The 14,490-nt window shown below is 52.9% G+C and overlaps 5 protein-coding genes across 5 annotated transcripts; 3 read left to right on the plus strand and 2 right to left on the minus strand.

Annotated features, from left to right (window-relative positions):
• Positions 1-477: 477 nt before the first annotated feature.
• Positions 478-5,865, plus strand: J4E93_000960 (uncharacterized protein; the record flags this gene model as incomplete). Its single annotated transcript, XM_049338916.1, has 8 exons — positions 478-772; positions 835-1,682; positions 2,101-2,141; positions 2,195-2,315; positions 2,369-4,405; positions 4,459-4,833; positions 4,880-5,553; positions 5,604-5,865. The coding sequence occupies 8 exons, from the start codon at positions 478-480 to the stop codon at positions 5,863-5,865; spliced, it is 4,653 nt and encodes a 1,550-aa protein (XP_049204801.1).
• Positions 5,866-6,620: 755 nt separating this feature from the next.
• On the plus strand, positions 6,621-8,684 carry J4E93_000961 (uncharacterized protein; the record flags this gene model as incomplete). Its single annotated transcript, XM_049338917.1, has 1 exon — positions 6,621-8,684. The coding sequence occupies one exon, from the start codon at positions 6,621-6,623 to the stop codon at positions 8,682-8,684; it is 2,064 nt and encodes a 687-aa protein (XP_049204802.1).
• Positions 8,685-8,903: 219 nt separating this feature from the next.
• Positions 8,904-9,753, minus strand: J4E93_000962 (uncharacterized protein; the record flags this gene model as incomplete). Its single annotated transcript, XM_049338918.1, has 2 exons — positions 8,904-9,559; positions 9,651-9,753. The coding sequence occupies 2 exons, from the start codon at positions 9,751-9,753 to the stop codon at positions 8,904-8,906; spliced, it is 759 nt and encodes a 252-aa protein (XP_049204803.1).
• Positions 9,754-10,078: 325 nt separating this feature from the next.
• J4E93_000963 (uncharacterized protein) lies at positions 10,079-12,533 on the plus strand (the record flags this gene model as incomplete). The annotated part of the gene is made up of 2 exons (XM_049338919.1): positions 10,079-10,168; positions 10,383-12,533. 2 exons carry the CDS (start codon positions 10,079-10,081, stop codon positions 12,531-12,533), a joined length of 2,241 nt encoding a protein of 746 aa, XP_049204804.1.
• Positions 12,534-12,784: 251 nt separating this feature from the next.
• Positions 12,785-14,146, minus strand: J4E93_000964 (uncharacterized protein; the record flags this gene model as incomplete). Its single annotated transcript, XM_049338920.1, has 1 exon — positions 12,785-14,146. The coding sequence occupies one exon, from the start codon at positions 14,144-14,146 to the stop codon at positions 12,785-12,787; it is 1,362 nt and encodes a 453-aa protein (XP_049204805.1).
• Positions 14,147-14,490: the final 344 nt, after the last annotated feature.

The following is a 14,490-nucleotide window of genomic DNA, read 5'->3' on the forward strand; positions in this document are numbered from 1 at the left end:
CAGGTTTTTATCCTTGAGACGACAAGAGTCTAGAGCAGCGGCTGGTCCGAGGCAACCTTCCACCTCGCCGTGCAGTGACAGCATCCTTCTTGGCTCCCAAACATCCGATCCTGACACCAAGGGAGTGTACGTGCGACTTCCCGCGTGGACGCGCGACATATACTAGTCACATAGCGAGGAAAACTCGAAGGCGTCCAGTGCGGGTACATTCGACTTTTCCTTGGGTGGGCCAATAACACCTACAATATCCGTCATACTTCAGATCCTCACTGTTTGCGTCGTTACTCCACGTTCGCTTCTCGGTGCGATCATCCGTCGTGGACCCACGATCTTCATAAGCCCTCTGGTTCATCCGGTTCGCGATCCACTGAACAGGCCAACATTGAACTCCACGCCGTGGGCTTCAACGCCTATCGCGCACCTACGGACTGAGCGCTCCACAGTCGCACGACGCCGGCGACAAACTCCAGCAGGACTATGGTGGAAAGCCGACAACCCGAGGTCCTGGCCATCATCGGTACTTTCACAGTCGTCGCCTCTCTCACAGTCTTCCTCAGGGTATGGTCGCGGTACCTCGGACGCAACTTTTGCTGGGACGACCACCTTATCTTGATAGCCTTTGTCCTGCTCATACTAGATACTCTGGCAACATGGATGTACATTGTACTGAGCGGCACCGGCTATCATGTCTATGATCTGCCCAAGAAGTCCGTGGCGGAACAGCTCGTTGCGATACGATGGAACTTCGCAGTACAGATGATGTACCACCCACGTACGTATATCGGATCTGCAGGACGTTCCGGAATTTGGCTGACATGTGGCGTCTGCTTCTAGTCATGGGATTGATTCGAGCTTCCATCATCATGTTCCTCTTCCGCATGAAGGATAGTCGGCGGCGCGTACGATACCCGTTACACCTTACTTTCTGGCTCAACATCATATACTCAGTCGGCTCGACTATAGTCAATGTCGTGCAGTGCACGCCTCGTGCCTACGCTTGGTCCAGACCTGCCATGGATAGCATCGATGCCGATGGAAATGTTGTACCAGGCGGCACTTGTATCGACGCGCGTACCTTTGTACTTGTGTCGTGTGGCTTGTCCATCTTCATGGATCTTATCATCATCCCAATTCCTTCTATCATGGTATGGGGCCTCCAAATGCACCGACGTACGAAGCTCCTAGTCGTCATCGTCATGAGCCTGGGATGGATCGCGACAGGCGTCTCAATCGGCAGATTCATCGTATACTACTACCGGTTCGCTCCCACCAACAAGGATCGCACATGGGATATTGGCATCGGAATCAGCATCGCCGAACCAGCTGTACACATCATGACGGCATGTGCACCAGCAACCAAGTGCCTCTTCCGAACCCTGTTCCCACAGTATGGCACCGGCCGGAACACCTCTTACTACGAAGACCGTACCGCGGGCACAATGCGACCGAGCACCAAGGTTTTCGGGAACTTCAACTTTGGGCTATCCAACAACCCAGATGACGAGATCACTATCCAGGAACTGGGAGGCGCCCCTAGGACCGCCCCGCTTCCACCCGTGAAGGACGAATGTGAATACGGCTTGAAGGCAATGGGAAGCTTCGAATCTAAGGAGTTCGTTGCAAGAGGATTAGGGAGGAAGAAGAGCTGCTCAAAAACCGCATGCACAGAAGCTAGTGAGCCCGTAGAGGCGGAGCCAGAGCATTGCCTGGGGCAAGCTCGGTGATTGTGCTTTTAGTCTGCGTTGATGAGCGATGATAGCGTTTGAGATACCTGGTGAAGATATTCACACTCCTTTAGCACATAGTAGTAATCGATGACGTCTACGGCCAATTGAGAATTGTGCGTATACTTGTGCCCTCGCATTGTCGTAGCTGGGAGTGGAAGGTGGCGGGGCACGCGTGGGCGCGCTTCCACGTGAAGGCCTAGCGCGATTTGGTGGGCGGTACCGAGACCCTTGCCCATGTGAGACGGAACAACAAACATTAGCAGCGACGCATTTCAGCACGACAGCACATGCAGCCACCATGAGGATTATAGAACTCGTAATCGATGTAGGCGACCCCGAACTTTACCGTAGTCGCTTCCTGACACGCGCATAGGGCTACAAGTCATACGCTGTCCGAACTGTCATCTCTGGCTGGTAGGGATTGTTTACGCTCCCCGCACGTAACGACACGACTGACAGTCGACCAGGGACGAGAGCTTCAACTCAATCACGGGACTGAACGGATCCGGAAAGTCGAACATTCTCGATTCAATATGTTTCGTACTCGGAATCAACAACTTGAGCGTGGTGCGGGCGCAGAACTTGCAGGTGAGTGTGGACAGCAAGAAGTACGCGATACGGGAGCGCTGACAGTACTGCAGGATCTCATCTACAAGCGTGGCCAAGCGGGTGTCACCAAAGCGAGCGTTACCATCGTGTTCGATAACCGCGACAAATCGAAGAGCCCCGTCGGCTTTGAAGAACATGCTCAGATTTCGGTGACAAGGCAGATCGTGCTCGGCGGAGCGAGCAAGTACCTCATCAACGGACACCGCGCGCAACAACAAAGCATACAGAACCTGTTCCAGTCTGTACAGCTGAACATCAACAACCCGAATTTCATGATTGCTCAAGGAAAGGTCATGCAGGTGCTGAACATGAAGGCCAAGGAAATTCTGGCTATGCTGGAAGAGGCTGCTGGAACACGCATGTTCGAGGACAGGCGGGACAAGGCATACAAGACCATGGCTAAGAAAGAAATGAAGGTGCAGGAGATTACGGAGCTACTGCGAGACGAAATCGACCCGAAGCTCGAGAAACTGCGAATGGAGAAGCGGGCATTCCTGGACTTCCAACAGACACAGAGCGAGCTCGAGCGCCTTACGAAGCTGGTCGTCGCTTACGACTACATACGATACAACGAGCGATTACAACAGTCAGCCGAAGACCTCGAAGCCAAGAAGCAAAGGGCGAAAGACCTCGACGCGTCTGCTGTGCGCATGAAGAAGGAGATCGAGAACCTTCAGGAGGACATCAAACAGACAAAGGCGACACGAGAGAAGGAGCTGCGCAAGGGCGGAAAGTTCCAGGCTCTGGAAGAGGAAGTCAAGACACATTCGCACGAGATTGTCCGCCTGACGACAGTGCTAGACCTGAAAACGACGAGCATGGCCGAAGAGGTAGAACGGAAGGAGGGCGTCGAGAAGAGCGTCAAAGAATTGGAGAAGCTACTCCAAGAGAAGAAGCAGACGTACGAGAAGTTACAAGAGAAATACCAGACGGCCCACGCCGAGCTGGCGAAACAGACAGAGGAGGTAGAGAAGAAGGAAGAACTTCTGCAAACTCTACAAACAGGTGTGGCTTCCAAAGAAGGCCAGGAAGGTGGTTACCAGGGCCAACTGCAAGACGCCCGGAATCGCGCAAGCGCAGCCGCGACCGAGCAAGAGCAGAGCAAACTTCGGATATCACATCTTGAGAAGCAGATCAAGGAAGACGAGCCGAAGGCGAAAAAGGCCAAAGAACAGAACTCCGGGCTCCTCAAAGACCTCGAGGCGTTGAAATCCCAAGCTAAGAAGCTAGAAGCGGACCTTGCGAAGCTTGGCTACAACGAAGGCCAGGAGGCCGACATGTATCAGCAAGAGTCGCATCTTCAGGCACGCATACGCGAACTCCGACAACAGGCAGACGGCATGAGGCGGCAGGTTGCGAACATCGACTTCAGCTACAACGACCCGTCCCCGAACTTCGATCGGTCTAAAGTGAAAGGTCTGGTCGCTCAGCTCTTCACCCTAGAAAAGGAACATACCCGAGCAGGTACCGCTCTGGAGATTTGCGCTGGCGGTCGGCTGTATAACGTTGTCGTTGACTCAGCTGCCACCGGCAAGCAACTTCTCGAGAACGGCAAGCTGAAGAAGCGAGTGACGATCATTCCACTCAACAAGATTGCAGCTTTCAAGGCATCGGCAGAGAAGATTGGGGCTGCTCAGAAGATCGCGCCAGGAAAGGTCGACTTGGCCTTGTCGTTGATCGGATACGAGCACGAGGTCAACGCCGCCATGGAGTACGTCTTCGGATCCACACTGGTCTGTGAGGACGCCGAGACCGCTAAGCGCGTGACCTTCGATCCTGCAGTTCGCATGAAGAGTGTCACTCTGCAAGGCGACACATACGACCCTGCTGGTGTTCTGTCTGGTGGTAGCGCACCTCAATCTAGCGGGGTTCTCATTACTCTCCAGAAGCTCAATGAGATTACGACAGAGCTGAGTTCGCAAGAAGCCCAGCTTCAGTCGCTGCAGGCCACGATGGCCAAAGAGAAGAAGAAGTTGGATGCTGCTCGGAAATCGAAGCAGGAGCTCGACCTCAAGAGGCACGAGATCAAACTCACTGAGGAGCAGATTGGCAGCAACTCTTCCTCATCGGTAAGTGATGAGTCGTGTAAGGTGAACCTCGGGCTTTGCTAATCATGAATTAGATCATCCAAGCCGTAGAAGAGATGAAGCAGACCATTGCTCAGCTCAAGGAAGACATAAAAGCGGCGAAGACTCGCCAAGACGAGGCCAACAAGGACGTCAAACGTATCGAACGCGACATGAGCGAGTTTAGCAACAACAAGGACAGCAAGCTTGCTGAACTACAGTCATCACTGGACAAGCTCAAGAAGGCTTTGAACAAGAATAGCGCTTCGATCAAGCCCCTGCAGACCGAGATGCGCGAAGCTATGGTCGAGTCCGAGCAATGCGGGAGTGACCTGGCGGCAGCACAAGAGCAACTTGAAGAGGTTCAGACCAATCTGCAGTCGCAGCAAGCAGAAGTCGACGAGTTGCTAGCTGAGCAATCTCGTGTACAGGTTAGTTCTTTGGACCAATGTCACATGTCAATGTTAACCTCGTTAGGACGCCCATGACCTGGCTGCAGCCCACTTGAGAGACGAACAAGCGAAACTCACAGGCTTCGACGAAGAACTTCGCTCACTTGAAGATGCGATCAGGTCGAAGAACTCGTCCATCACTGAAGGCGGTCTGGAACAACAGAAGCTCGGCCATGAGATCGAAAGATTCCACAAAGAACAGGAAGGCGCAGCTAGCCATGTCAAGGCGCTCGAAAAGGAGTACGAGTTCATCGCGAGCGATTCCGAACTCTTTGGGCGTGCCGGAACAGTCTATGACTTCAAAGGCGTGAACATGGCCGACGCGAAAACCAGGCGGAAGTCGTTGGAAGAGCACTTCCAGCAGAAGAAGAACAAGATCAACCCCAAGGTCATGGCTATGATCGACAACGTTGAGAAGAAAGAAGCCAGCCTCAAGCGGAACATGTCGACAGTCATCCGAGACAAATCGAAGATCGAAGAGACCATCGTCAAGCTTGATGAGTACAAGAAAGAGGCGCTGCACAAGACCTGGACAATTGTAAATCGCGATTTCGGTCAAATTTTCAACGAGCTGCTGCCAGGCAGTTTCGCGAAATTGGATCCTCCCGAGGGAAAGACGATCTCTGATGGTCTGGAAGTAAAAGTCATGCTGGGCAAGGTGTGGAAGCAGTCACTGACAGAGCTGAGTGGTGGTCAAAGGTATGTACTCACCCGTACTCGCCCGAATCACATGCGCTAACATTTTCTAGATCACTTATCGCCTTATCCCTCATCATGGCTCTCCTCCAGTTCAAGCCTGCACCCATGTACATTCTGGACGAAGTCGATGCCGCGTTGGACCTGTCGCACACACAAAACATCGGTCGTTTGTTCAAGACCCGTTTCAAGGGATCGCAGTTCATCGTCGTCAGTTTGAAGGACGGCATGTTCCAAAATGCAAACCGCATCTTCCGCACACGGTTTGTCGACGGCACTAGTGTGGTGCAAGCCTCGTCGGGATCATCTGGATAGGTATTGATGTTTGCGTAATGTGTTATGAGGCATGGTTTGGATACCCGGTATGCATGGCTTGATTTGCGGAGTGGAAAGATATCCGTGTAGTTCTGCATAGGAATGGTGTTGGTGGAGTCTTGTTTATGACACTAATGTCCCGGTTGGGAAGTTGGTATGCACATTCGCGGCCCAAACGGCCACTTCCTCGTTAAGATGTCTTGTCGTCCATGTCTCCTTCCTGATGCGGAAACCAAAGATACAAGCTTCCTCTACATCCCAGCTCAGAGCAACACCATGTTTCCTACCATTGCGCGCTACCTATTCTTTTTGCGCACCCACCTACGATACACCTATTGACCTCACCATCGGTTTGCTAATCAACATACCGTCCACTAGATGCGTGATCGACTGGGCGCACACGCTTCAAATACGCAACAGTGGCTTTCATCGCCGGTCCGCTCATGCTATCGGCACCACCGACCAGGGCCCACGCAATCGATACCCCCGCGTATGCCTCTATCACACCTTCGGGCATACAAGGGCTGATCGCACCCTCTGCACACGATCTCGGTAGCTTCCTGGGTCCGAGCTCGCCGACGTCTCTCACTAGACATTACACCTCACTTCAGGACCATGCCGACCAGATCGTCAGCACTGAGTCATCAGAAAATGACGAAGGAATCACCCCAAGGCGACATGTCGACAGACGTGAAGGTTTCAGCTGGGATCAACGATCAGGCCTTGGAAATGAGAGCAGGCACAGTCGCAACCCGATGGCGATGGAGCAAGAACGCCCGAAAACACCTCCACCGCTGGAAGAGATAATTCGACGGACGACGATAGACGATGCGGACCACATACAAAACAGCAAGCTACAGCATATCGACAGTATGGACTCGCGCACCTCTGAGACTACAGCTCGAACGGGTTCCTTTTCGACAGAAACCAATGATTCTTACGTCCGCGATCATAGAAGGTCATCTATCGCAGCTTTTGCCAAGGGCATCGTACGGCACGTACCAGAATTCAGGATGCTGCACATGCCCGACGGCAAAGATGACCAAGACCGGCGCGATCCCCAGGAAGGAATTCCGCTTAAACTAAACAAGAAGGACCGCATGCTATCATTCGCACCACTCCCTGTTGTCAAGGCAAAGGAGTCCTACGAGCAAGCACCAAAGCCATCCGTTGTTATCGAAGAGCCAACAACACCGACAAAAGATGTAAAGATACCGTCGAGTCCACAGTCTCCAACGCGGAAAGGCGGACTACGGGACCGCAGAAAGGTCAATCTCGATCTTTCCATGCCAACCGTCATTCCCGACTTACTTGCTCGCGGCCGCTCACCCGTCGATATCATGGCCAACCTCGGTGCTCCACGCGCGCGAAGTCCTAAAACACCGTGGATTCGCAAAGAGCAGGCGAAGTGGGAGCCAATGCCAATGGCCAAAGCTACGCCAATCCTCGAAGAAGACTACATTCGGGACAGCACCTCAGCGCTGAGGAATGACAACAAAGGTGGCATAGGTCTCCTGCCCGATACCGATGCGATCTTCTCGTCGCAATCCCCGAAGTTCGAACGACCGCCACCGAAAGTACGAGATCGGTGTTACATTGAACGTCCGAGATCGAAAAGAACGAGAAGTGGCAGGAGTGAGAAGAGTGGTACGAGTGCCAGCGATTCGACGGTGGCCAAGACACCTGATGGGAGTTGGACCCCAGCAGAAGAGAAGACATACAGAGAACAGCAAGCCCGAACAAAGGCAGAGTTGCAGCAAATAGCGAGCGAATCCAAGGCGACACGTTCGCGCCGCTGGCTATGGCTGAACAAATCGAGCGAAGATGCACCTCCCTCTCCTGGACCAGCGCAATCGCTCAATCGCCGCTTCTCTTTCAATCCCTTCCGACGCTCAAACCGCATCTCCGACCAAAATGGCACAGAGGCTACCAAACAACAAACTCCATTTTCCTTCTTCCCGGCTCGGGGCAAACAGGTACCTCCAGTGAAGTCTCTCGCACAGATGCATGCACCGCAAGCCTTCATCCCTCCCGGCCTCCAACGCGTACCAACCCCACCCATGTTCGACTCAAACGGCGAAGTCAAAGGCAAGCTAGCAGACTTCTTCTTCGACGTCCACGGCGGCGGCGCGGTCAACACACGCAACAAGCCCAAGTCCAGCCCAGGCGGCTACTGGGATTCCGACGCCCTACTCATGAGCCTAGCAAACGATATCGACAACCCCGAGGATGAAGGGGAAGATGAAGGTCCCGAAGGCCCACGCAGCGACTTCATCAACCAACCCGTTGACTTTGGCCCGAGCAGCGCCCTCACGGCAAGCACAAGCAACGAGATTGGCAACGCAGCAGGTTACCTGGGCGTAAAACCACCAGCCAGTCCCTCCCTAGCCGCAACGTCCCCCATGCTGGGCCACGACGTCTGGTCCCGCATCCACCAATCGCACTACCCCGACACCCCCGACGAACGCACTCTCGCAGCGCTCGCCCGCCAGGAAGAAGAAGAGCGACGCAAGTTTGAATGGCTCGTCCCTGAACACCTTCCTAATAGTCCGCTGTGCCCTCTGCATCCGAAGTATAGGGGGCCCAGCGCGGACTTGTGTTACTGGCATGGACGTAGGTCTGGTAATGAGATTAGGAAGGGCGAGTATGGGGGGTTGGGGGCGAAGGGGGTTTGGAATAGTGCGAGTGGGAGTAGTGGGTATAGCCAGCATGATTATGGTTTTGGGGATAACGGAGTGGCTGGGGGTATGCCTAGGCTCGCGGGGACGCCGAGTAGGGAGGTGAAGAAGAGGAGATTGATTAGCTTGTCTAATTCTTAAGTGCTGGAGTTGTTGTTGATGTCAAGTTGAAAGGCCTCCTTGAGAGGGGTGAAGAGGATTAAACATCACGACTGAGAGAGAAATGATGTTTACATACGGAAAGATGAATTCTAGACATGCAATTACCGTCTACTAAGCCGTCGTACCTCATGAAATGCGCCAGTGAAGAAGCCCGTCTATCGTAATGCGAGTGCGCTCGGCACCATACGCGGTTGTCTATCAAGGCGACTTCTTGTACGCACTAGCAGGCTTCGCTATCTTGCCGGCAGCGCTCCACAGCTGCTCCCTCTCACGGATGATCTGCTGCGCCCATGCCTTGACTTCCTCGCTCTTGATAACATCTGCGACCCACTGGAATTCCCCAAGATCATTCTCACACTTGGACGTGCGCTCGTATTCGACCATCTGAACGAGAAGCTCAATCTTGTCGATGTCGTGCACAAAGTGCGACTCGGCCGTCTCGCTGTCCTCGTATTCCTGCCATAACGCCCTAATGTCCTGGCCGTTGAGTCCACCGTTGAACTTGCCCAGCAGGTTTGTGCAGATGTAGTCCATGGTCTCGGTCTCTCTCCTGCTCTTCTCCTCCTTGGCGATTCCGTCTACAGGTGTAATGTCGCCGACAAGCGCCTCAGCCATGTCGTGGACAACAGCCATGCGACAGCATCGCGCAATGTCGAGCTTGGAGCTTATTGAAGCAGGAGCCATCATGGTGAGGATGCTCATGCGGTACATGTGGTCGGATATAGATTCGCCATCGCCAATTTTGAAACGCTGCCATCCCGCACGCTTGGTCGTCTTTAGACGCTCGAGGAGGTGGAAGAAGGGGAGCGGTGAGTCGGTATTTTCGGCGTACTTAAGTGCGTTCTCTGCAAGGACTTTGGGGTAGGTTAGCGCTATGTTGATGAGAGGTATGAGGGGTAAGAGAGGTGTCGCATACGGACGAGCTATTGCTTGTTCATGACATACCACTCTCGACTGTCCACTTCTTCTGTTCTGCTTTCTTCGCGTCAAGTACACCGGCGTTAGGGTCGGGCACGCCGTTGACCTGGGTTGCTTCGTCGACTGTCATGATTGCTTTGTGTCTCGAATGCGGTTCGGGGTAGGAGGTTTATAGAAGTCCAGTGGGTGCGTGATTGTCTTATAAACGGTGACTGTTTGGCGAGTGAAGAATGGCGGGACAAGTGACGAAAGTCAGACAGGGAACAGAAGGCGCGAACGGACCTATCGATAACACCCGCCTTGGCAAACAACGCAAGGGTCCCGTCACACCGCAACACCACGCATGCACCCCAAGTCTCAGGGACCTTGACCAGGGTCGCCGCGCGAATGTATGCCTTGCAGTCGCGAACATGTCTCGACCGCCCTCAACCGCCTCTACGGCCACCGCGACTACCATGAGCGGCCATGCGCGCACCGCGTCGGTCAAGACAATTCCCAAACCTCAAGCAGTGAACCCAATAGCAGCGCCCGATATCCGCCTTTTCGTAACGAATTTGCGATTGTTGGATTTGGATTTGCGACCGGATTGGCCTGAAATCACAATACAAACTTTCTCGGCAAAGAATGCAGACCAGCGACAGAGAATTGGCGGGGCTGAATGGGCGCTATTTCGACTCTTCGAAATATGGGATCCCAATGAGACAGCACAGGTATGCTGGGATGAAACCTCACGCTGATCTATGTCTGACTCAGCTATAGAAACTCCAACCCTTCTTCCCGCCGCTTGAACCACTCCAATCGTTAAACCTCCGCGCTGCGCTATACCGATGTCTGAACGAACTGAAGAAGAACGGCGCTTTGGGCAGAGAGTCAGTTCTTAGGAAGACAATGCTTGACGAGTGCAAGGGCGAGAAGTTCTACGAGATATTGGCTGTATTTTCGAATGCCGTACTCAAAAAGGTTCTTGCGGCGCAAGACGGAGGTGGCAGAGATGCCGTTGTCGCAAGAAAACTTGCGACAGCGTCAACACTCTCAGTCGAACAGCAACGGTCATTACTGCCCCTAGCTATCGCACACAAGGCAGCGCTCGTCAACGTGCTGAGACAGAAAGAAGAGAAGAGGCTGAAGTACATGGAATTCCATGGTCTTCTGGACAAAAAGGCAGCAGATATCCGGGGTCGCATAGGCAAATGCAAAGAAATCCCTCGAGCGCAAAAGCCAGCGATACCACAGAAAGAAGCAAATGCCATCAAGAAACAGCTCAAGGACAACTGGGTTGGCAACCAACAGTGGCTCGACGTAATGCTACGCGGCGAGAACGTACAGGCGGACGATGCGTTCCTAAACAGCCGTTTCGACAAGGTCTTGCATATGGTGGAGAAAGGCAGAAAGCTAGAAGATGTCGCGCCTGAAACTGGATTACTGGAGAATCTGCAAGCAAGAGTGCAAGAGCAGCAGGAGAGGTTACAAAAGTGGAAGGCTTTCCATGCTGAGCTACAAAACGACGAGTCAGGGAAAGAAACATCGGGAAGCGGACAGACTACGGCGCCAGTAAAGGAGTTCCACTTCGATGATCACTCGCAATATCAATTGCCGTCGGCGAAGCACACCGCAGAATCTGGGAGTGTAAAGAGGCCGACTATACGAACGGAGTTTCAAGACATCCTGTCTGATATGGACAGTGAGCTGGCGCGAGCCGCCAAAGTCAGGGCTAGTACTGCATCTACAATTATACATCATAGAAGTACCTCGACGGCCAAGGCTGCTCGCCCACCACTTCTCACAAGGAAGTCTACTCAGACGGAGACGATACGCAAAGCACCAGTGATTCCAGCTAAGCCTGTCAAATTACAGTCACCATCAAGACCAAACTCGTTAGAACATGTCCCGATCCTACCCCGACCATCTCGGCACGTTCCGACAACTGCCACACCAATCGACTCAGATGCCACACTAATTGGCCAATCATCTGCGTTGAGTAGAGCTACGACTCAGCATGAAGCATCCCCGACGGAGACTGATAACGAGCGCACACCAGTACCGGAGACGAGGCCTGCTGTTTCCGAGCCAATCGTCGACAACTCATCGTCTGGAGCTGCCAAGACACTTGGTAATTACTCAGAGCAAAAAACAGACCTCTCTCCTGAAAAGCTACTTGAGCCATCGCCAGAATACCCCTCTGAACCACCAATCCCAACTTTCGATCCCCCAGAACTAAATGCTGAAGAAGCACTTGCCGACCAGATCATCAACTCCATCGGTAATGCGACCCCATCTCCGATCAAGAAACCTCAACCACGTATGTCCCTTTCGCTCATCGGACGCACACGCATGACAATGGCACGGACAAACTCTTTCGAACCTGTTCCAGAGTCACCTGATCTCCCGTTGCCATCTATGGGACCACCACCTATCCCTTCTATCACTGGAGATGAAGACGGCGACCGACGCGCAACACTGGCCGAACGAACCCGGCTCACTATGGAAGCCATGCAATCCAACCCCCGCCCCTCCGCCACAGCACAGAAGGAACAGCGTAAATCTAGCCGATCATCACTCTTCCCCGTCAACCAATTTGATACACCCCGGAACCGCAAATCGTTCGAACTCCTAGAACAAGCAAAGCTCGAAAGCATAGAGCGTACACCCACCGAGCAACTATTCAGTGACGAAGTGGATTACGATAGGGTGTTCAAGTCAAGACCGAAGATTGCTACAAGTCCGGTTTGGAGTCCTGAAGGCGGCGTTGGTGGTCAGGAAGAGTTTGGAAGTGACGGTGAAGATGTGGATGGTGTTACTGGTATTGATCTGGGGGATGTGGATCAGGATGATGATGGAGAGGATAGGTTTAAGGAGAGTTGGATGGATAGTCCTAGTCATAAGAAGGGGGTGAGGAGTATGAGGTATTAGATACGAGGAGGTACAACTGGAAACGACATGTTGTTGGAGCTGGCGAGACGATCGAAGATCGGAGATATTTAAGTATGTTGTGATTGATTACTACATAAGAAAGTTGGGATGAAATCCCTCGCTATATAGCCGAGCGCCGAGCGATCACGTAGCCACAATCAGCTGATCGGGACCGATATCTACGCTCTCCAACTTCGACACATATCAACGTTGGGACCAGCCCTGTGCGATCATCCATCTGCTCGTCCCGTTCACGACCAATCCTTCACTTCCACATATGTCCTTTGCTCGCCACGCTTATCCACTTCTCCGTCACCAGTCTCAATTCTCGTCTCATTTTGAGTTGGATCGAAACAAGTCATCTGAACCGTACCGTTACATGCTGGATACAGTTCACGCGTCTTCATGTCGCAGAACATCTGCTCGGGCTCGGAATAGAAGTCAGGTCCGACACTGCCGTTACTCTGACAAACTTCCACTGCACTTTGCGTAACATCTTGACTCTTGACTAGTACTCCATCGAACTGCCTCTGGAGCGGATGGTCGGGTGAAGTGCGCCGATATTTCGATCTGGGAGTATGGGGAAATGGCCAGTAGGATGAAGAAGATCGCGATCTTAGAAGCGACCGATGCTTTGACGGTCCGGGCGGGCATGAAAGCCTTTCTTCGCATTTATAATACCACCAATCTTCGTTAAGACACATCTGGTCGTACATAACAATGAGATCGTATCGTTCCTGGTACGTGAAACGGTCGTCCTCGCAGATGTCAGGGTCTGTCGTGCTGTCTTTCGCAGCTGGTATACATGCCGAGACGGTATCCAAAGGAAGATTTGCACCTTTAGGTGGCGCCGGACTGAAGATCTCTGGGCAGAGCATTGGGTCGAGCCTGTCGTATGAGCCAAATCGCGCCAGCGAGTCGCACATCTGTCCGGGGTCTTCTTGCCATCCATGGAAGGTAGTGTTGTCAAGCTTGAAGTCGGGAAGATGAACTTGGAATCCTTCGTAGTGGGTCGCTGAGTCTCCGTCGTCGTCGGGCTTGTCGATCCACAGGCATTTCGGTCGCCCGTCTTGGGTCTGCCCGGATTCGGACTTGAACTGGATCTGTGTCGCGGATGGGGACCAGGAGTACTTGTAATCTGGGTTGTGCGTGTTGCATATGGCAGCTACCTCGCCGGGCAGGAAAGCGTACGTGTCGCTGCTAGTGGGGTATGTGACTGCTATAGCTGAGATGCAGATAGCGTCGGTTCCAGATGCGGATACGGTGATGTACTCGGCTTTCTCCGTTTCGCCTGGCTTGATGTAGTCGGCCCAGATGTCGGTGGGACTGTTCTGGCTAATGACCTGCTTGCATTTCTTGTTTTTGCTGTAGCCAACCCGGTCTCCGTTGGCGTTGAAGAGTGACACTTCCGGAGCGCATCCGCCGTAGCTCAACTTCTTGTAGATCTCGTCCTTCTTATTCTGTTCATCGGCATCTAACGGCGGCAGACCGACCAGTACGTTGACCTTGGTTTGTGGCTTGGGGTTGCCGTTGAGCCAATCGGGGACCATGGGAGCAAGACTGATCATGGTGAAAGCTACACTGAGACCGAGCTCGGCGAAGAAACCTGACATGGCGAGAGGTGATAAGATGTACAAGTATGAAACTTTGAATAGGAGGGAATGCGATAGTACAAGATGTGGTTACTAGGATAAGAATGTTTGGGACCGTTTGGAATAATTGATAGTAGTTGAAGATTGTAGCGATACCTGATGTTGATGCTCTCATCGACTGCCGCTTTGCTCGCTTCTTATATCTGATAGTGACAGGACATAGAAGTTGCATTGTCCACACAAGAGATCGCGACGTGTCCCTTTGGCCTCTCGTGTCCTGATGCAAGACCCTCTGGACCCCATTCTCGTAATGATGGTGTCACCTACACTGCACGCGTCATGCTCGTTCGACTTTCGTGAGCTTG

This window comes from Alternaria ventricosa (assembly GCF_023758065.1).
Source record: "Alternaria ventricosa strain BMP 2768 chromosome Unknown scaffold_1, whole genome shotgun sequence".
Classification (NCBI taxonomy): domain Eukaryota; kingdom Fungi; phylum Ascomycota; class Dothideomycetes; order Pleosporales; family Pleosporaceae; genus Alternaria; species Alternaria ventricosa.